The sequence below is a fragment of the Vespula vulgaris genome, chromosome 1, assembly GCF_905475345.1.
Source record: "Vespula vulgaris chromosome 1, iyVesVulg1.1, whole genome shotgun sequence".
NCBI classification, from domain to species: Eukaryota; Metazoa; Arthropoda; class Insecta; order Hymenoptera; family Vespidae; genus Vespula; species Vespula vulgaris.
Genome location: NC_066586.1, coordinates 12,678,921 through 12,702,187, shown reverse-complemented (window position 1 = coordinate 12,702,187; position 23,267 = coordinate 12,678,921). Strand labels below are relative to the sequence as shown.

At 35.6% G+C, this 23,267-nt stretch overlaps 3 protein-coding genes across 10 annotated transcripts in view; 2 read left to right on the top strand and 1 right to left on the bottom strand.

Moving 5' to 3' along the window:
* Nucleotides 1–762, top strand: LOC127064538 (histone H2B-like). Its single transcript, XM_050995722.1, has one exon. It carries the CDS (start codon nt 179–181, stop codon nt 563–565), a length of 387 nt encoding a protein of 128 aa, XP_050851679.1. The 5' UTR covers nt 1–178; the 3' UTR covers nt 566–762.
* A 1,755-nt stretch (nt 763–2,517) lies between these two features.
* LOC127064527 (uncharacterized) lies at nt 2,518–4,203 on the bottom strand. Of its 2 annotated transcripts, none has more exons than XR_007781734.1 (2): nt 3,517–3,900; nt 2,518–3,447 (listed from the first exon to the last, which is right to left on the bottom strand). XR_007781734.1 is itself a non-coding variant. In XM_050995705.1 (2 exons), exons 1-2 carry the CDS (start codon nt 4,201–4,203, stop codon nt 3,398–3,400), a joined length of 510 nt encoding a protein of 169 aa, XP_050851662.1. In that variant the 3' UTR covers nt 2,518–3,397. The 2 variants fall into 2 exon arrangements, 1 of the variants encoding a protein (XP_050851662.1); XM_050995705.1 differs by having other exon boundaries at nt 3,744–4,203.
* The window catches only part of LOC127064440 (protein CBFA2T1), a 35,298-nt gene continuing 16,033 nt past the window's right edge, over nt 4,003–23,267 (top strand). Inside the window, exons 1-5 of one of the 7 annotated variants that reach the window (XM_050995500.1) lie at nt 4,004–4,488; nt 4,561–4,869; nt 5,208–5,386; nt 8,238–8,435; nt 19,897–20,333. In XM_050995500.1, the coding sequence (XP_050851457.1) occupies nt 19,925–20,333 (409 nt within the window). In that variant the 5' untranslated portion in view covers nt 4,004–4,488; nt 4,561–4,869; nt 5,208–5,386; nt 8,238–8,435; nt 19,897–19,924. The other 6 variants (XM_050995490.1, XM_050995510.1, XM_050995517.1 and 3 more) reach the window with 6 other exon arrangements.

Below are 23,267 nucleotides of genomic sequence, written 5' to 3'. Positions count from 1 at the left end.
CCCTTTCCTTAAAGGGTACCAATAGCATCGCGCGAAATGAATGTTACGTTTTGATTGGTTCGTTGTAAGAACTGTCGGATATATAAAAAAAGCGCGTAACGATTGTAAGTCTTATTTCAGTTGAATCCTTTCGCGTAGCATAACATTTGTCTTTACAACGAAGAAAATATTTTCGATCATGCCACCAATCAACATTCCATCAAAAACCAGTGATAAAGCTGTAAAGAAAGCCGGTAAGGCTCAAAAAAATATCAGTAAAACTGATAAAAAGAAAAAAAGGAAGAGGAAAGAAAGTTATGCGATTTATATTTACAAAGTATTGAAACAAGTACACCCGGATACTGGAATTTCTAGTAAAGCTATGAGTATTATGAATAGTTTCGTTAATGACGTTTTTGAACGTATTGCTGCGGAAGCATCAAGATTGGCTCACTATAATAAGCGTTCGACTATTACATCTCGGGAAATACAGACTGCTGTACGATTATTGCTTCCTGGTGAGCTCGCCAAACATGCTGTTAGCGAAGGTACTAAAGCTGTTACTAAATACACTAGCTCCAAATGAATTGAAGGATTCCAAACGACTCTTTTTATGGCCACCAATTTTTTCCCCCGTGAAACAAATTATTACATGTTTATTATTTATTAAGAGAAATTATACAATCATATGAAATAGAATGATATATATTTCTAACCATAAAAATCTCGTATCGATGCAATATTAATTTTATTAATAAACAATGCAAGATGTACTAAATTTTACTCAATTCTTATTAAATCTCCTATTTTAATTATTTTAATATCTTAATATAAGATTAATAAAGGATTAACGTTATATTTTGCAATATTATAAGGAAACATCAACGAGTCATCGTTATCGACATTATTCGCGATATTACCGATTGCGTTGTTAATATACAATTACGATAAAATTTTAAGTTACCGACCGAGTTATTGTAAAAGATCACACGTTATAGATAAAATGATAAATGCAGAAATTGTTGTTATCGATAATGAGATAATGCATTAAATCTGATTAGATTTTACAAAAGTTATTTTAGTATTACAGTATTCAACTAACAATAGAATAGTAATTTTTCTTTTATTTTCGTTATTAATTAAATAGAAGAAAATAGTTTTTAGAAATACATTCTATTCCTGTTTTCTATTTTCGATAATACCAATCGTATATAAAGCACATCCAGCGTGTTGAGTACATCTGTGTACACTTTTACATACACACATACACATATGTGTATATTCAGAAGTGCGACGCTCCCGTCGTCACAGAAAGACACGAGTCGTCGCGATGCCACAAACCAGCTGCGTCTCAGCTGTTTTCTATCTTTTCTGTTTCGACCCTCTTTTTTTTCCCGGCGTTCTTTTGGACATTTGGAAATAAAATGTTAAACGGACGTGGCTCGTTCTACTACACAGAAATCCAATTTTACGATGAAAATCAAATCTCACGTATTTGTTTATTCGCGTGAAACGATACCACTCTCTTTTTTCTTATTATATAAATTATTGTTCGTTTTTAGTTTTAAATTTGAATTTATTTCAATTACATTTCATTTATTTTATTGACGCACATATGCATACCGTTAGAGATTAAACGTTAAACGTTCTTCTAACTGAAAGTCATTTATTGAATATTGTTCTGTTACTTTTTTTTAATCAATTCTAGTTTTGCATCTTTATAAATGTAGAACAATACAATATGTAAGAGAGTTATTGTCCGTTGCAGGATGACTAAATTAATTCGCCTAGATAATAATGGCTCTATATTCTTCTTGTCCTATATAAATATTCCTACATAAAAAAAAGAGAGAGAGAGAGAGAAAAGAAAAAACAATTATTATAAATGAAATTTATAATTAAAGTTTTATTTTGTTCTTTTCCGATTCTAATTGTACATTCTCGATCAATACTATGATGAAGCATAAAAGAATTATTGTTTCTTTTACGATAACTAAATAATATATTATTTAACGTATCAACAAGAGGTACATTCTTCGGTATAAAAATATTTCGCAGAACAGATTGTGTGGCAAGGACGAAACTGGGTATCGAATGGAACAGGTGAGCTGGATAAGCTTAAACAGCTGTTTCCGTGCTTTATCCTAACTCGAATTTAGCCAGCTTTCTTTTTTTTTCAAACAAAATGCTTAAATCTTTCCTCCTTCCTCGTTTTTGTCCTGTGTACTTTCCCGTATGATTACTCACACGTGACTTTTCATCACATATAACCTCAAATTTTACGAATCCCTGAATCTTTATAAAATTTCGTAGCTTTTAACAAAATGAGATAAGGATATAAAGGATACAATATAAAAACTATCTATTACAATATTATAACATAAAATATAATAATAATGTTATAAATATATATATATATATATATATATATATATATATATATATATATATATATATTTAAAAATATATTTGTGTTATACACATACATTTAATATCGTAATATTATAACAACACTGTAATAATACTATATAATATAATTATAATATAACGATATTATTATTACATAGATATTATATACCATTAAACGAGTAATTCTTCGTATATTTCAGTTTTTCAATTTCACTTTGAAAATTGACAAATAATTTTGATGAAACGATGCTAAATTTACTTTTATTGGGTGGGAGAAAGTGATTTAGGTGTCTTTATTTGGAGAAAATCCACGTTGTTAAAGAACTATATAAAATAAAAAATAAAGGTGGACAATTGGTGGACAACGGGCCACATGTGGCCCGCACTGATACTTGCCTGTAAAGTGGGAGAAGATGACCCCCACTATTTGACACCGCCATGCCTTGTGAGCTGCATGGCTTTTGTTTCTGTCTATTTATGGGTGGTCGGTTGGAGTGGTGGTAAGTAAATTTAAATAAGTAGTGGGGGAACGGATCGATTGATAGTGGGGACCGTGTGACCCCTTCTCCAATGGCTTACTACCTTGACGTGGTAGGGAAGCTTAGTTCTAATGATTTGAATGGTAACGCCCTTGATGAAGAGCACCAACCCAAGAATAGATCAAATGTGAATGATAATACGAATGTGAATGTTAATATAGAAATGGTGGATGTTAATTCTTAATGATAGGATAAACTTTGGTATTAATTGTAGCTTATGCTTAATAATTAAAAATTTTAATGTAGGCATGAATCTTAAGACTGTTTGTTCGGAGCGTATATTATTTTAACGATAGATATGAATAGATTATAAACTACAAGTGCAACAAGAAGATATTGTCTCCATTATGCGTCTATTATATAGCTAAACTTGTGTAGGTTATACCAGGTTCGTCCTGTCAAGGCAAGACGAAACAAAATAAATGTTCCAAAATGTGGAATATTTCATCTGGACATTACTTCTGAGAAATTTAATAGACGTTTGAAGAATCGGTATTAACCGTCGTTGTTCCTTTGATTTCTAAAATAAAATGGATGCGTATATAGATGAAATGCATTCAAAAGAATCTGGGTATCAATTTATGCATACAAGCAAATAGATAATCGGCTATTTCACAAAAACAAAATAGATCACTCAAGCGTATATTTGAAAATTAGTAGAAGAGAAGTAGTAATTTCGTGTCTTTCACTGCAGATTTCAAAAGATGCAATTATATGAAATTTATTTTTCACGAAAGAAACGAAACAATATCTATTATGCCTAGACTTGTTCGAAGCACAAGTAATAACGATGAACGAGGAGATTATCAATCTTACGGTCAATCTCTGACATTCGACGACAATCGGCAACATTCGGCGACAATCGGCGACAATCGGTAACAATCGGTGACAATCGACTAAAATCGGTGACAATCGACAACAATCGGGGACAATCGACTAAAATCGGTGACAATCGACAACAATCGACGACAATCGGCGACAAACGACAACAATCGACGACAATCGGCGACAAGTGGAGACAATCGGCGACAAATGGAGACAATCGGCGAAAAGTGGCGACAAGTAACGACATTTGCCGGTAAGTGGCGATAAGTGGTGGCAAATAACGACAAGTGGCGACATCCGGCGACATTAGCAACATTTGGCAACATTCGGTGATATTCAACGACAAGTGGCAAAATTCGGCGACAGTTGGCGACAAAGCGATAGGTGACAATTGATACGTGATATTATCTTTCACTACGTAACCTCGAATTCTAGAAAACAACAATATCATAGAATATATGTAATTATATTTTATATTATTATTACATAATTATCGTACTATTGCAAAATTATTTAGCCAACCTGATAAAAGTAGATACTTAAAACGTAATATCTTTGAGAAAATCAAAAGGAAAATGAGTGATGGAATTGTAAAGAAGGTTCCTTTAGTTTCTTTGACAAAAGAGCAGGCACGATCGTAAACAAAGAAGTCGAATAGTGTGACGTAACGTCGTTACTTGCAATAAGACAGAGAAGTAAAGAGGAAGAGAGAAAGAGAGAAAGAAAGAAAGAGAGAGTAAGTTTTGTATGCATACACAAAAGCGTGTATATTCATATGTATTAATGCGTGTGCGTTATGTATACGTAGAGAAACAGAGGGGCAGAAGCTCGAGCGTTTACCGGCGATGCAAAGTAATACAAGAGCTCGTTTCGAGCATACCCGTTAACTCGATGGAGAGTGTCACCGGCAGCACTCCGGATTGAACTTTTCCAAGTGCTTCACAGTCCGGCTAAAGAAGTCGTCGACGAGGTTTTAACTGTAGAGCCGAGTCACTACTGAGAAAGAGACAGACAGGAAGAGAGATAAATAGAAGAGAAAGAGAAAAGCTTCGAGGAGACCACGAGGTTGTTTCCTTGTTTGCTGCAAACTTGCGGATTGGTTGCACCAGATGAGAATGTATATACATATGTATATTATAGATATATATATATATCTTTGTTGTTAGGAATATGATTATCTTTCTTATCTTTTTAATATAATATTAATAATCTTGTTATTTCGAAAAGACAAAAAAAAAAAGAAAAAAAAAATATGCGCATTATAAGATTTCTTAAGTTTAATGGGATTGTTAAGTTTAAGTAAAATATTCGATTTTTATAGAATTGTTATTATCATTATCTTTTTAACATATTTTTATCTTTTATCTGTCTAGCGTGTTATATTAGTAGTTGAGAAAGAGAGAAAGAAAGATAATCATTCAATGATCACGTGATAACAGAAGATTTCATTCTTAGGGACAAATACGAAAAGAGAGAGAAAAAGAGAAAGAGAGATAGAGAGAAGAAAGAAAAAGAAAGAAAGAAAGAAGAAAGGATTTGGCGATCACAAGCTTGTTTGCTTGTTTGCTCGCTGCTAACTTTGCAAGATGGTGCTAGCTGGACGAGCTAAAAATGCATATTTCTTCGTTATTAAGGTTATCTATCTTATATCTTTTCAATATAATATTATTTATCTTTTATCAGATTTATCTTATTAATTCGATGAAATATGCGTCATAAGATTTTGGCTGGTTAAGTTCAAAGTTCGATCGATGAAATACAATTCTAATGAAATTATTATTATTTCGATAATTATCTTATATTGATCTGTTAATAATTTCAAGATAATCGTTAAATGATCACAGAGAAATTCAGTTTCGGAGACAAGAAAGGTATGCTCGTAAAATAGATCGGCCGAATTTCTTAGCGACTTGCCAGGGTGCCGATGACGATTTATGCGAGTACAAAAGCGAGATATCCGTAAAAGCGCTGCAAAATCAACTGATATGCTCTTTCTCTCTCTCTCTCTTTCTCTCTTTTGCTCGCGATAGGAGTGACTTCGTGCTATTGACATCCGCTCCTCGTGGTATCGACATCCCGGTACAAGCTCGTGCCGAGAGCACGATTTCGCGTCACTTTCAGAGAGAAAGAGAGAGAGAGAGAGAGAGAGGGAGGAGAGAGAAAGAGAGAGGGGGAGGGGGAAGAGGGAGAGAAAGAGAGAAGGTAGGGGCACTGTACACCGTGGCCACCGACGTTGTAATTTTCGCACTCGTGAAAATTACACCGACTATCGCCGATAAGTCGTAAATTAGCAGTACATTCGATCCCGAGTTGCCCGTGTAAAACGGCCATTGGGATTCTCCTGCGATTGACGCCATCAACGAGCGAAAGTTACGACGAGAAGCGACCAAATAAATTGGAATTAGCCGCGAATCGGTCGGTCTCGTTAACATCGACGATTTCGATGATGTATGATGAAAATCCTGCTAAAATACATCGATTTGATTTTTTGTTCTACGGTGGAGTTCATATTCTGACAACTTTTTCGATTGATCGATCGAATGCAATCACTTTTCAATAGGGAGAATCATTTAATACGATAAAGTATACTTGTCCGCGAAATTTGAAATTTTTTTATGTTAATGGGATATCAGGCTAATTTTTGTGTAATAAGAAACGCAATGAATATAAATAAGACGTAACCTGGGAAATTTGAAATTCTTCTATCATTTTATGTACAAAATATTTTCTCATTCTCTTAACTCACTAAATTGGGTTAAGTTTCTTGTAACAAGAAAACCTTTAATGAATATAAATAAGATCGCGAAATTGAAAGTTCTTGTATGAAGAACATTTTACGTGCCGAACGGTTTTCTGTCTTTTTTGAGTCGCTAAAAAATTAGGTCAAGTCTTTCGTAACAAGAAACGCGATAACAAATAAAATAAAATAAAAGAAATAAAATATTTTACGTACAAAATATTTTTTCTACTTTTTTGACTCGTTAAATTAAATTAAATAGTTTTCTGAAACAAAAGTACTGTAGTCCGCACAATTTGAAATTCTTGTGTTATTAATACTTTACATAAAAAAATACGTAGATAAGTTATATCAACTTCTAATTAAATTTAAGAATTTCGATATAATCGAGCGTGTTGATATAACTCGAACGAATTAAAAAGTTCGAGATTTACCATCGACGTTGAGAATTACAAGCAGGTGAATCGTAAATCGATAATAAAAGTGTACAGACAAATTGTATTTAATCGAAAGTCTCCAAAGCATATAATTTCGGAAGACGGGGGCCGAGAAGATTGTCTATAGGTTTCACAAGGAGAAGTCACGATTGTGCCGTGTAAATGAACTGAATTCCCTTTCTCTCTCTCTCTCTCTCTCTGACATTGCCGACAAAATAGAGCTCCTAACCAAAACTTAGATTAGTTTCTGGACTAATTCGCGCTTCGTTATTAGCGCCAGCGCTAATCCAATGTCGCGGTTTATGTCAGACACGAAACGATTCGATAAACTGCTCATCGTTTCCTTTGAATTTTCTACAAATTTATAGTATTAGCATAAATGAGATTTTGATGAATAATTTTAACAGACGTGTGAGATTACGATTCAAGATTTGGAAAAGAAGATACACACGCAGGTATATACGTATATATGAAAAAAGAAAGAAGGAGAAAGAAAGAAAAGAAGATCGGTGGGCTCGTAAACGAGAAAATCGAGAATCGAGAAACGAGAATTTGGAATCTCGCTTGGTATCTACGAGTGTGCGTATGGCTATGACAGGAGCGTGACGAAGTGCTAATAATACGTACAACAATGGGACAGGGCTGGGCGTGCGCGCGCGCGAGCACGACCAACTGAATACCTAGAAGAGAGCTCGACGGAGGAACGCGCGACGATCTCGAGGAACGTGCCCTTACGGTACCAACAATACTCTCGTAGATACCACCAATATTTCACGACTTAATAAAATTATAAGTTCTCCATCTATAACAATTTTAACTGTATAACACCATGTAATTTAAAATCTTATTATGTTAAGTTTATTTATTTAATAATTAGTTATATTTAGTATAGTATAAATATACTAGGTTTAGTATAATATATTATATAGTACAAGATATTGAATTATTTAAGATAATTGTGATTGAATAATTTAATGTATTATACTATATTTATATTTAGTATGGCATAGTTATATACTAATATAACTTATACCACGTTTATAACTTATAAGTTTCAAATTAAATTGGATTGTTCGCTTAGTAATTAAATTGGATAGTTCATTAAATAAGCAACGTTAGTATTCTGTTTATATAAAATTTCATAACTACTTATTGAGCAATCCAATATATAATTGTTATCGGATAAAACAAAAAGGAAAAAGAAGAATTAAATAATAAAAAGTTAAAGGAAACTAACAGAGATTCAAGATAACGGTAATAATCATATTTTAAATCGCAATATAAAAATAATATCTATCCAAATGTTCACAGAATGTCAAACTCATATTCTCCCTGGCAGTCACATTTGCAAAGGATAACGATGGTTCTTCTTTGGAGAAAACTAATGGAAGGAGTGTTGGAATGCGAGACAAAGATCAAGAGAGAGATAGAGAAAGAGAGAAGTAAAGAGAGATAGACAAAGGTGAATGTGTGCCCTCTCGCGAGGTGAGCCTGGATGTTGGGATAGAGGTAAGTATGGAGGATTGGGTGAGTTGGAAGGGTAGAAGGAGTATGAGAGAGAGATAGAGAGATAGATAGATAGAGAGAAATAGAGAGAGAGAGAGAGGGAAGAAGAGAGATTGGGAGGGTGGTGAAAGCAAGCTATTTCTCAGCTTCAACAGCAGGGCTTTTCTTCGCGAGAATATATCGACACGTCAGGAACACACTGGCCCGTTTACAATATCCGCGTATAGGAGGCCGTGTGCGCGCCTATATTTTGACCATCTCTCGCGCGTCATCCGAAGGGTGCCGAGAACGTCGTCGATCGCGTCCTTGGATCCTTTCCTTATCATTTCCGATAACTGAAGAGAAAGAAAGAGAGAAGAAAGAAAAAATAAGGACGAAGTCACGAGTTTGTTACCCTGACCTTTTCTTTTCTCGAATGATATTTTCTTATTGAAAAAAGAAAAAGTAAAAAAAAAAAAAAAAGAAGAAGAAAAGAAAATTTCTCGAAGTTCATATCACACCATGACCTTACCTAGACGAATAAGAAATGTAAGGGTCAATGAGATTACGTGGTTATTTTTTATTTTTTGATTTTTTTTTTTGATTTTTCATGATGATATGAATATGAAGGATATGATATGGTTTTTTTCGTGAAAATGACCTTTTTTAATATGATATTTTCTGATTCAAATATTTCGATGATTTGTATAATTTTATAGTCTTGTTATAATTATAACTCAATGTTATTGAGATCAGATATTTTGGTTCCGTTGAAACACGACGGATTTGAGTCTTCAGCATTGGACTTGTTTCTTTGCAGGAAGTTTTAAAAAATCTTTTCAAAGTGCCTAGATATTTTTGGAATATATATGTCTGCATAGATATGTGCGATAGGGTATTTTTGAATTGACATGCATATATACACATACACGTACGTTGATAACTATATGAGAAAAAGATAAAAAAGAGAAAAATGTACAAACCATTATAAAATTACATACCTAGTCAAGCTGACGTCTAATTCAGAAACACTTCGTGTGTTTCATTCACAGTACACAGAATCCACCTGTTCTTGTCCCAAGCGTTACATGAAACCTCGAGCGCAGCAGCATCTACCAATTTCCAGTCGAAAACTCTCGCGATCTCTGATTGTTCAACTTGAAAGCTTTTCGACGTATGTTAAAAAAAACAAAAAAATGAAAAATTAATTATATTACCCCCCCAAAAAAAACAAAAAAAAACATTCATTAGTTTCAATATTTTTCATGATAATTCGATCAATCTTATTTAAAAACTAAATCTTCTTTAAAAACGATCATAATTATAATAATGATCCAACAAAGCAAAACTTCGTATTAATCGTCAATAATGACGATAGCTTGTTCAATCAAATCAAATTCATTCTTAATTTTATTCTTTTACAAGTTTATTTTAATTTATATGAGAAAATCACTTCTCAATTAATCCACTTTAAAAACTAAGTCTCAGAACGACAATAATCATAATCATAATCATAATCATAATCATAATCATAATCTCTAACAAAATGAAAGGAAGTCTAAGAACGTAAATCAAAGTGGTGCGGACCATTCGGTGAGAATTTCTATCACTATTTCGGTACAACGAGTTCCCCTTAAGCGACATAGTGTGTCTGGGAGTTAAAGAAGAAGAAGAAGAAGATGAAGAAGAAGAAGAAGAAGAAGAAGAAGAAGAAGAAGAAGAAGAAGGTAAAGAAGATGAAGAAGAAGAAGAAGAAGAAGAAGAAGGTAAAGAAGATGAAGAAGAAGAAGAAGAAGAAGAAGAAGGTAAAGAAGATGAAGAAGAAGAAGAAGAAGAAGAATAAGAGAAAATGAAGAAAAAGAAAAAGATGAAAAGGAAGAGGAGGACAGAGAAGAAAAGAGGAGAAGAAATGTGTATTGCAGGTTGAGACCAGCCGGAGGTTCCCTGCTGAAGGTTGGCAAACCATCTCTTTCTCCTCTTCTTCTTCGGTCTCCCTCCATCTCTCCCTCTCTTCACCATCATCCTTCCCTCCTCTTCCTTTGCCGCCACCACTTCGTCCTTTCGGTTCACTCGCGGAGACATTCAGTCGGCTACCGACAGCCGTGCGCGTATCACGTTCTGTTCTTTTCATTCGTGTTTTCATATTCGAATGTCATTTTAATCTTCGCAACAGAAATAGAAAGAGAAAGATATATATATATATATATATATGCTTCAAAAAAAAAAGATTATTTTCTAATTTTTCACGAATATATAATATTCCATCGATTTTATCATTTTAGCATCACGGGTATTATCTTTTTTGATTAAAAAAAAAAAGAGAGAGAGAGAGAACTGGATCATTTGCTGTTCCTATTCTCGAAAATTGAATTTGGGTTAGTGTTATTTTTAAAAAAGCAAAGTAAATAAATAAATAAATAAATAAAGTGCACTATGAAGTAGATCGGTGAGATAATTTGACTGTCCGATGACATTCAAGTGATTAACAATTATTCGAGTCAGTGATTATTATTTTGTTTTTCATCTTTTTTTTTGTTTTCCTTTCTCGCTTTCTATTTGATCTTGGAAAGAATTGCTGGATTTTTTGGAAACTTCAAAACTGACTCGGAAATCGCGTCGATCAAAGCACAGGTAAGAAAAATCTTGTTTTATACGTGTGTATATATATATACATATATATATATGCACATATATGTATATTCTTCTATCGATGTAAAAGACGATAAAGTTTTTGCGAGAGAAATGAAGAAAAAGAAGAAGGAAAGAAAAGAAAGAGAGAGGGAAGAGTAAATAAGATAAGATGAACGATAAGCAAAGGCCGAAAAATCATATCCGTAGGCGTTTGCGCGCGCACACGCACGTGTCTCCTGACGTCGTGGAAGAGAGACAGATATAGATAAAGAGAAAGAGGAGAGAGAGACAGAAAATGAACTGAAGGTAAAGTAAAAGAGAAAGAGAGACAGAGAGAATCAGAAAATTACCCGCAAGCTGCAGTAAAAGAATTCTTGAAAAGTTATGATTTTCTTCAGGAGAAAAAGGAAAAAAAAAAAAAAAGAAAAGAAAGATAAGAGAAAAACTGTCAAATGCATTCTTTTGCAAGCTATTACGTTATTCGAAGCGTATGTATATTGCTTATTATGATTAACTATAGAGAAAATTTGATTCGTACACCTGTAAAATCTTTCTTTGTCTCTCTTTTTCTCTTTCTCTTTCTCTTTCTCACCATCTATTTTTCTTTTTCTCTCTTTCTTTGATGAAAGACAATGCGAATCGATAAATATATTTCATAATATCTTGAAAGTATAAGTGAAGTAATTTAATTAGTACATGGTTGGTAATAAAATGAATTAAATCGTAATAATATTTAGTTACTTTTATTTTACTTTATCTTCGTGCACGGATTAAGCGTTATTAAAATTGACTAACTTAATAACGAACCGCAAGAAACGCGTCAGGTACACATGCGCTTGGCTAGTAGTCGAGCTGCCGTTAACGAGCTCTCGTAATGAGCTCGGGAGTTCGATTAAAAGTCTCCAAATTTCGAGAAATGTGAAAATTCTACATTTTAACGAACGTTCTACCTTATTTCGCACATGTGATAAACATATCAACGTTTAAAATTTATTTTGAAGGAAAAGAAAAAAAAAATATATATATATATATATATATATATATATATATATACATTCTCGTCTTGATTTTTTAAAAAATTATTCAAACATTTTTTTTAAACGCGATAACGTTATTTCCCAAAAAGAAGAAAATAATTTTAATGTAACAGACATTTTTCGGTTTGTTTATAAAATGATACGAGAAATACAGCTTTTAATCCTTGAATTGATCGCAGGTATTTAGAAAATGTCTTTTATATATGAATACGTCCATGTGTATATATATATACACACACACACACATACTTATATATGTATATATATATACACACACGTGTACGCGCGCGCTCGTGTGCGCAAATATATGAATGTATACGCGTGTGTATGCGTATATATGTGGATGTATATGTAGGTGTGTATACGTCTGCAAGAGTACACGTAAGTGAGCGAGACACACGCGGGTTGGCGTTAGCGTGTTATACCAAAGTATTATATCGATTAACTGTTGGCAACAGAAGAGAGAGGCAGAGGAAAGCTTGTTGGAGGGTGGCATGGCTTTGGCTTTCCTATATTATTAATCTTTCTCTCTCTCCGTCCTCTTCTTCGCTTCTCTACCTCTTTCCTTTCCTTCCTTTTCTCTCTCTTTCTCTCTCTCTCTCTCTCGACCCAGTCAACCCCTCGGCAACCTCTGCACCCCACAGTCGGTGCTGCTGTCGGCTGAACCTGCCGTATATGCGTCCGTCGAGTCAGTCAGGTGTTGTGGGCAGCTTCCGTGGCTCAAAGAGAATCAAGAGTCACGACAGAGAGAGAGAGAAAGAGAGAAAGAGAGAGAGAGAGAGAGAGAGAGTTATGCTTCACTTCCTTTGTTTGGTACCTTCCGGTATCAGCCTGGTAAATACCGTTTGAATGTTTCGACTTTTTCTCTCTTTCTCTGTCTCTCTCTTTTCTTCTTTTCCACTCTCGTGATCGTCGACGCGGACCGCCAGCGGTTTAAATCCAATTTTCAACAAACGAAAACAGGCTCCTACTGACTTTGTGCACAAAGTATATGCCAGGGCTCAAGTAGGACAATTGTTTTTCAATTTTTTTACTTTATAGATACAAATCCACGCTTATTTTTATTGTTATATTACAAATTATAAATGAAGAAGGAGGAGGAGAAGAAGAAGTAGTAGTAGAAGAAGAAGAAGTTATTTGTAAATTTTCTGACGTCGACATAAAAAATTCTTGAGAAAGTTTTGCTTACTGAAGTTTAACTGTTAGAAGAACGAGGAACTTCCTCAAGAAGTAAGAGGTGGAGGAAGTGGAAAAGGAAGAGGAGGAGGAATAGGAAGAGGAGATAGAAAAGGGTAGACCCTTGTCGACGTATTGGAATAGTGTCACACGCATACTCAAACGTGTTTGAGCGTTTAACGAGCCTACACTTAGACACAGCTAGATCCTACGATATTCACTGACACTGACGAACCGGCTGCAGCCTGAACGCACCTGCGCTCGCCATTCGATATTTCCACGGATATATTAAGTGCCGATCGATTGATTCCTCGAAGAAAGGTGTTAATTAGACAAATGGCACTTTCTCCAATAGGAAAATTAAAAAAAAAAAAAAAGAATAATAATCTCTAAAGAAAACCAATAGACATAATTACATATATCTGATCTATAACTTGTCAACTAATATTCATTATTTATATTAACTAATGAAAAATTCGTTATATATATAACATTCACCGTTCGATCGTCAATCATATTGATTAAAGTTTCGATATCTTCGTACGATCCAATAGCAATCCTCGATCGATTTAAAGGACTATCGTTTCATTTGATATTCCCAATATACGCATATGCGCACTCTCTTCCTACGAGAACGCGTTAAATGATAGTGCATTTAATAATATGGGTTTGCGTGAAACCGTCAGGAAAACCACGAAATCGTGTTCTCGGTGGTGCCACGACATGACGATGACAGGTACGTAGCTGGACTTGTCAGGTACTGCGCGCTTAAACGTCGGTGAAGGGAAGACCGGTCTAAATGCAATTAAGCGCAAAGCAATTTCATTCCCTCCCTATCCCCTTTCCCCTCCTCCTCCTCCTCCTCCTCCTCCTCCTCTTCCTCCTCCTCCCAAGCCCTCCTTCTATCTACCTTTCTCCGATCCTAGCCCCACCATTTATATCAGTGAATTTCACTCGTTGAACATGTAAAAATCTTCTCTTCGAAAATTATGATAAAACAGTATGAAAAACAAAGAAAAAGGAAAGATAAATGGTGTCTTTGAAAAGTTAAAAAAAAAGTTGATTAAACTAGCGACAAAAAAATGAATTGATTCGATTTGTTGAGCTCTAAAAAAATGTTGTATACAGGACATCGCCTGGCAGGCATGTCTCTTCTCTCTTTTTACTTTTTCATTTCTGAAGGATTTTTCTACGCATGAACGCTCAAACGCCAAGCCACCACCGCCGACGAGCCCACCGTGGACATAGAACACGCGTAGAAAACGAAATGTAACCGCGTACCAACCGGGAAACTGACGTTTCTGCGCATGACATCTTTGTAACGAGGCGAGCTTTAACGTACGCGTACCTACCTACCTACCTATCTACCTACCTACCTACCTACCTACCTACCTACCTACCTACCTACCTACCTACCTACCTACCTACCTACGTACCTACCTACCTACCTATCTTTACCTACGTATATATTGTATATATGTACATACCTTTCAACGTTACGTTAACAGCAGTTTTGCGTTTAACCCCTAGAGCCAAAAGTCGCTTTGCTTTTCAATATATTTTTCTTTATATCTCATGTCGATATTCAACGTATGTATGTTACAAACGTGGGATTGACCCTTCGATTATTTCACATTTCAATCAAAATTTACAGCCACATTTACGATTACTCGTGATCATCTATATAGTTATACGAAGTAATTTATTTAGTTTATATAATAAATCTAATATTATATTTTATATCTTTTGCAGATTAATGTATAAAAGATAAAAACATTATTGCATTATTTTTCACAATTTCGCAATTCTATGACATTGTCATTAGATGCATCATATCATTTATATTATAATAATACTATATGATCATTTATAGTATTATCATTTATAATGTTTATATTATACCAATATTTTATACGTTGAAGTTACTATTATTTGATATATCTATGCTATACGGATTTTATACGATCAATTATTAGCAAAAAATATTATTATTAAAATCTATACAAATCAATTTTAGTCGTCTTCCAATTATAAAATCATTTTTAATTAATCTATCAGATTCAACAAAAAAGATTTAACGATGTCTGTAGACTTTGAACGTCAACATGGTAACAGAATGACAGGATAAAAAGAAAAGAAAATGGAATAAAGTATATGAACTAGGCAAAAAAGAAGAAGATGGAAAGAAACGAGAAGACACATCGTAATCGGAACGCTGTCTATAAAGTCTCGATCGTGGTGGTTGACGGAAGGAGGTTCCGGGGGTGGTACTAGTGAGTACTACTACCACCACTGTTACTATTACTATTACTATTACTATTACTATTACTATTACTATTACTACTACTACTACTACTACTACTACCACTACTACAACTAATACTACTACTACTGTTACTACTGCTGCTGCTGTTGCTGTTGGTGAAGGTGGAGGTGAGTTGGGGGTGGTGAAAGAGGAGAGAACGCATCATCGAACGGCGGTGCGAGCCGGGGCGACGCGCGGTGGCTGTGCGTGACATTTTTGTAATGAAACCAAGCTGAACGTACGTCGGTCTCTCGGCAGTCAGTACGGTAGACATCTGGCCTGCCTCTCGCTTGGCCGTTCTAATATTGGAAATTTCAGTACTCCTCCAACCTCCACCTCCACCTACAGTTCCACCTCCTGCTCTCTACCACCACCTTCGTTGGCACCAGCAGCAGCAGCAGCAACAGCAGCAGCAGCAGCAGTAGCAGTAGCAGCAGCAGCAGCAGCAGTAGCAGCAGCACTAGCACTAGTACTAGCACCACCACCATCACTATCACCATCACCACCACCACCACTACCAACTCTTCCACCTCCTCTTCCTCCTCATCCTCCTCCTCCTTCAGGCGCCGTACCATGTGCGGGACATATGTATAAACATAAGCTCGGCACGACGCGATGCCCCGAAGCTCGTTTCCTTCAAAAAGCGGAGTCGCACGATCGAACTGCGATTATTCCTTCCCCTACCCCTATCCCTCCATCTCCATCTCCATCTCCATCTCCTCCAACCATCCTGTTTTGTCTCTTTTCGTGGGAATTTACTTGAATCGCCGTAGGTATCTCATCAAATCGATATTTCTCGATTAATTTTAAATATCGTTAGAAGTAAGTCGAACAAATGCAAGAGATGTTTGTTTTTTCTTTTAATTGAAATATGTTCTAGGAGTATTTTAAAAGTTATAATAGAGTAGATGATGGAAAAGCGTAGAAGTAATACTCGAAGGAATTTTCTTCTTTCTTTTTTTCTTTTCTTTCTTTTTCTTTTTACTGGATGAATTATAAAAAAAATTCGAAGGATAGTTGAAACTCGCTAACTCGAAGCTTGCCACGGGGTAAAACGAGCGCGGATTTCGAAGGATTTACGCGTTTCCATCTGGCCCTCGTTGTAAACTTCTCGTCGACGAGGAAGCGCAGATCGTTTGTCGAGAGAAGGAGAGATAGATATACGGATAGATAGATAGAGATAGGTAGATAGATAGAGAAAGAGAGAGTGAGAGAGATACACATCGCGAAGTTGCGAGCCGATACCGCTCTCTCTCTCTCTCTCTCTCTCTCTCTCTCTCTCTCTCTCTCTCTCTCTCTCTCTCTCTCTAACTCTTGGAAGCTTCTGGTTTTCTCCCTTACGATGAAAAGCCGAGAACACGCGCCTCATTCGCCGCGAGTTGCGTGAACGCGATGTATCTGTCGGAGCTTTAGCTGTTACGTGAAAAACAAAGTGAGTATTTTTAACTTCATTTCCAAGTTGACCGAACCTAGTGGGACACTTGAAAATTTTGGGAAAAAAAACAAACTTGCAAATGTTTTCATTCGTTACGTTTTAATGTGCGAATTATTAAATTTTTGGGAAAATCAAAAAGAAAGAAAAGGAAAAGAAAAAATCTAATAGGTATCATAATATAATTAATAATTTATGAGAACATTAATGGAAGATATAAGAGATAAAAGATTGAAGAAGAAATAAGGGAGCAGTTTCTATTTCGTGTTTTTGTTTGGCGAAGGGTCCAGGAAAAAATCAAATTTGACGGAATAGAAGGAAGAAAAACAAACGGATGGTAATAATAAAAAAGAAAAGGGAAAATTCGAAAGAGAGAGAGAGAGAGAGAAAAAGAGAAAGAGAAAGAGAGACACAGAGAGAGAGAGAGAGAAGCCTTCGCGCGAAAGGGTCGCAGCTGTGTGCGATTACGTGCGCGAGAGCCATGGATTTTCTACCGGTGGCACGTACCTATACATCTATAGCATACATACACACAGAGATACGTGTATAAGATCTACGCTAAAATACCTAGACTTATACGTGAGTGTATATATCACTTTTCACCAACTGTGTGTATGCTCTTGTTTGCTTAACTAAGCGTCTTAACGAATTGCCAGAGTGCGTCTCCAACCCTGATCGAGGGAAAGGCCAAAGCTCTACGGCTTTCATCAAGCTTCCTCTCCAACCCTCTTTCCTGAGAGTCGATCAATGGCGAACTTCGATATCCCGATCGTCACGTTTCTTCAAGGCTTCCTTCTTACATGTAAATTTGAATGAGTTAACGATTAAAAGTTACTTATCAAGTAATTTCGTGATGAAGCGAGAAACAAATTTTGATCTGTATATTTAATACAGATAATCGTAATACAGTAATCGTCGTTACGTGTATTACGACAATGACCCTTTATGTACCTAATCGTTCTACGTAAAAGTCAATCAACTGGAAAAAATAATTATCGTTTGTATAACTGCAAGAGAAGATTTTCATGTGAAAATCAGATTTATATCTACTGTAGGAGGAAATTCGTAAATCAGTAGAAATGGAGGAATCGAGGAACGAGCCGTTGCTACGTCACGTCGAACCGCTAAATTCGTCCATTAAGCTTAGACGCCCGTGCAGATGTACAATGTACATAACAGATTGGCTTTATCGCAGCTGTACGGACGTAAAATAGGCGACGGAGATCGCAAACACAGTGTACGACACTTGTTCGCCCGATGACGAAGGAATGGCGGACATCTGTAACAACAGAAGACGATAGGCTCTACCCACGGTGATCAAAAATAATAACCATCTGTTACAATAAAAGTTGCGTGCACGTATTGTTCTAACGTAACGTGAATTCTTTCGGGGAAAAAATATGTCAGATATGTACGCACGCGCGCGCGCGCGTGTATATGTGTACGTGTATGTGCGTGCGTGTGTATATCTTTGTGCATGTGTGGAAAAGAGTGATGTTTTATTATCTGTATTCTACAGAAATTGATTTATGAGATCGTTCGACCAGAGTCAGGTAGCCAATATTATTACAGGATTAGGATTTATGACGATACTTTTAAATAGATATATAAAAATTGGTATATAAGTATAATAAAATCAATAGTATTTTTCCAAGGTGATATATAATTTTGCAATTTTTTTTTTTCAATAACGATTGGAATTACTCGAAATCTTTGAAATGACCAAGATAAGAAGTATCTTCTTTATCGAATGGTTAGCAAACTTGCAGTATAAAATTCGAGGCGATTTGGCGATGCAATTCTGTAGTAAAAATTATAGCGAGCCATCAGAGAGACCGTTTCTTGGACGAAACGAAGGGCTCGTTTGCATTTCACGTTAATAACGAGACCATGTGGCACCGAAGGCAGTCTGCTGGCAGGGCTGCTGCGCGTCAATAAAATAAAATTCCACCGGTTCGGAGTGGTGCACCATGTGGATCTTAAAGATTACTTCCTGCTTTCCTTCCATTTAATTTTCTTTCCTTTAATGTTACTTCTTTCGACATAGCTAAGGAGAAATATTACATCATATTGACCGAAAAAAACAAATTTCTTATTTCTTCTTATCTCTTTCTTCCTTATCGGAAGACTTCTTTTTCCATCGATTATTTCAAACCATTCTTATTTTACTTTTCACCAGACGTGTTTCTCCTATTAAATATCGACGATTTAGGTATTCAACAACGGGCCGACGAATCGTGACGAATTCCCCCGTTAGTTTTACGAACTAACGTCCGTCCAATTCCATTAAAACGGCCATCGGTATGCACGACGGGGTAACCCGTTGTCGAGCACGTAGACGAAATATGTGACCACCACTCGCGAAATGGAATCAATCAAATACGAATCGTGGTTACGATGACATAGATACACACACCTTCGGATTCCCCCTTTCGTTTAGTTTTTCCGTCGTTTTTCAGTGGGTAGGCGAGGACGGCTGTGATTCGATTCCGTACGAAAATGAGTCTTCTCGCGAGAGAAATTTTCTCGTTTGTTAAAAAAGGAACGAACGAGAGAAAGATCTATCAGTAATGATCGATAAATATATTACATAGGTATTTGCTTTTCCTCCGTAGAATTTTATCGTAATATAATATAACATACAATATAATTTAGTATGTAATACATGTAATTTTGTCATTATTTACTCGATACGTCGTCCTGAAAATTTTTTAATAACGTTGGGTCATTCGTTAAAGGATTAATAATCATTATATGTAATTAGGAGACAAGTAAACCACATTGAAATTTTATTTTTACGGCTATTAGATATTATCAATGATTTTTCAAATAAAGACGAATATACGAAGAAATATTCAACGATCACGTTAGACGTTAATACGAACCGATAATATTTATTGTCAGGTCGAGAGGGTCGAGCGGTACCGCTAGCATGAAAGTGGACGGTGGAGTGGCTAGTACGACGGTCCTTCAGAAAGTCAAGGTTAAGGAAGAGGCAAAGGAATGTTGCGGCTTTCAGCAGGTCTCAGTAACATCAGGGGGATCGAGTGGGACGAGCGTGGTTGTCGTCGTTTCAACGGTGACAGCGACGTCGACGACCGTCATTGCAACGACATCCAGCAATTGCAACAGCAATGGTCTGACCACCGTGGGAATAGCAGCCACCATTGCAAGTACCCCTACAACCACTACTGTACCTACCACGTCCTCGACCTCGAATGCTCTTCAAAGCTCTGCCATTATCTGCCATCCGTCTACCCCAATAGCCGCTGTGGCCAGTAGTACGGCTCAGACACCTGAACCTTTGCCGGTAGACCTCGACCTCAAGAGTAAAAATAAGGGTGAGTCTAATGTTAACATTTCAGGTGAATCATGAAAAGAAAAAGATAGTTATGGGTTTCGTGTCAATTTAGATAGAGAAAGATACACACACATACTCATTCATATACGCGCGCGCATATGTATGTGTATGGTAAGATATATATATATATATATATATATATATATATATATATATATATATATATTATATGGAATTTTACGAGAGCGTCATCGATTCAACTTCAATATTTTCTTATCGATGAATCATACAAAATCTTGTTAGATGATATTATATGTTCCATGCAAACATTTATCTTTTTTATATTAAATTCAGATATATAGGAGAGAGAGAGAGAGAGAGAGAGAGAGAGAGAGAGAGAGAGAGAGAGAGAGAGAGAGAGAGAGAGAGAGAGAGAGAGAGAGAGAGAGAGAGAGAGAGAGAGAGAGAGAGAGAGAGAGAGACACAGCTTAGAGTTTTAGAAAAGAAATCAACAACTTAAGTGCAATATTTTCCATCAATAAATTCGAAAAAGTAGATAAATCTTATTGGGCTATATCACAATATTTATGAAAAATATTATTTATTACATATATACATACATATACTAATATATAAATTCAAATAAACAGAAAATGATAGAGAGATAGTGATACATAGACTGGAGTTAGAGGAAAGAATCATCGATTATATTTCAACTTTATATTTTACAAACGAATCCTGAAAAATCTTTATCGAGGACAACGATGTCATATGATTTATGAAAATCTATTTCTTTTTATTTTCTTTTCTTTTTTTAATCTCATTCGTTAGATCGCTGCAAGAAGGGGTAGAAATAGAAGATAAACGTTCAAACAACTAGTCATTCGATGTACTCAGAAAGAGAATGAAAGAGCAGAAAAGAGAAAAAGGACAGAGAGCATTTTCCACATTCCTCGTTCGCCGAGGAAAGCATTGGGCTTAGCTGTGAGCGCGTCGTACATTAGTTCGGAATATTGCATGATGGTACCCGTATATTCACTCCGCGGGTGTGCTCTCTCGCTCAAATCGTACATTTAGTACCGAACTGGTTATCTGGACGAGTGAGAGCCCGCAGCTACCTTGGAAATGGCTCAGGAAAAAAGCCTTCTCACTCTGTCGCTCCCTCTTTCTCTCTTTCTCTCTCTCTCTCTTTCTCTCTCCTCTACCCTCCCTCTTTCTCTCTCTCTCTCTCTCTTCTCCTATATCTCTTCTCTTGGCACATCAAAGTCCCGTCAACGCGGAATCATTCGCGGTTCGCGGCTCTCCCCACCCTTATTTCTCTATCTTTACCTCTCCCTCTCCCTCCCTCTCTCTTTTTCTCTCTCTCCCTCTTCCTATTTATTCGTACGTCGAGTCGACGAAAAAATTGTCCTTTTTGTCATTCAAACGTGGTAACGTTTTTATAACCAAAGAAAATTCATTTTGCAGATGAATCGATATCTTTTTAAAAGTTTCGACTGTGGCTTATATCAATTTGTTTTTATACTATATTATTTTATTCCAATTAATCGTACGAATATAATTCTATATAATCGTTTCATTAATTTTATCAGTGAATTTCACTGCATTTCCCGTCATTAATATTAATAATTTTTCATTATTTTCTGGGCGAATATTTTTTTTCTCTTTTTTTTTTTTAATGTTGACGAGTCTACTGCCGGACACACAACCACCACCTCATCCGCGACGTCGTCCAAAGAGACGCTAATCTGACGGGCTGACGCGAATATTTTTTTTCGGCGTGCGTGCGTCCGGAGGTCGCGTCGTGTCGCATGACACGATAAATCTCTCGATCCGGACGAGAAACGTACGGGATTAAACTCGTGCATGCGAAAAAAAGGAGATAAAATTTTTATTTCCATTGCTACGCCGATGCAATTCCTTCGTTTCTATTTTTGTTCTTTTTTGTTTTGTTTTTTTTTTTTCATATTCTTGTATTTTGTTTTCATTCTATTTATCTTGGCCACCAACGAAATATTGCTTTTACGAAAACGAAAGCTTTATCCTGTCGTCGCGAGATTTTCCGAAAAAAGAAATATTCATTTTGAAAGACAAATCAAGTTATGTAAACTGTTATTTAAAAGAAAAAACTTGTTGAAATACGCTACGAATTTCGAATGTGGTGACAAATAATTTTTTTTTATATTTTATTAATTCAACAACAAGTTATACTTACAACTTGTATACTCATATAATTACACTATATTATAATTATACTATATTATTATACTGTATTATAATATAAATATATCTATATTTAATTGTAGTATAATATGGCATAATATAATTATACTATAATACAGTATATATTAATAATAATACATATAATGAGATATTAATATAAATAATACTATAACTTTCTGATAAAAGAAATTGATTAGTAAAGACAAATACAAAATTGAAAAATTACAGGATTGAAAAAGTTTCCACGAAGAAGAAAATAGAGTATATATATATATTCCCTTTCTACTTCAAAAAAAAAAAAAAAAGAAAAAGAAAAAGAAAAAAAAAAAGAAATTAAATCGATCAATTTATCGAATTGGACATCCCTTCCTATTTGAGCCGTCAAGCTCTCTCCGAAAGTGCACATTTCGTAGGTTCGATCGCGAGAAATGGACTTGGATGCATCCGTTTCGAAATCCTTCGAGTGGATATGGCAGGAACGGGGGCGAGAATCCGATGTGTATTCGTTTTCCTTGAGTGAGGAGGTGCAACGCGTATGTTTACATACATACACGCATATACACATACACATATATACATACATCGTGTCAGCTAAAAGAGAGAGAGAGAGAGAGAGAGAGAGAGAAACGAGACGAGAGAGAAAGGAGATAGAGAATCACGATCACAGGATGTTCCTCTCTCTCCCTCTTTCTCTCTCTCTCCTTCGTTTTGTAAGAGCGAGAGGATAGCGAAACTCCTGCAAGCAGTCAGT

Excerpts from the sequence above, each read along its gene's own strand:
- LOC127064527 (XM_050995705.1), bottom strand. The coding sequence starts at position 4,203 with ATGATATTGTTGTTTTCTAGAATTCGAGGTTACGTAGTGAAAGATAAT. Across the intron at positions 3,448-3,743 it reads TCGAATGTCAGAGATTGACC|AAATCAAAGGAACAACGACG; the intron begins GTAAGATTGATA and ends ATTTTATTTTAG.
- LOC127064538 (XM_050995722.1), top strand. The coding sequence starts at position 179 with ATGCCACCAATCAACATTCCATCAAAAACCAGTGATAAAGCTGTAAAG.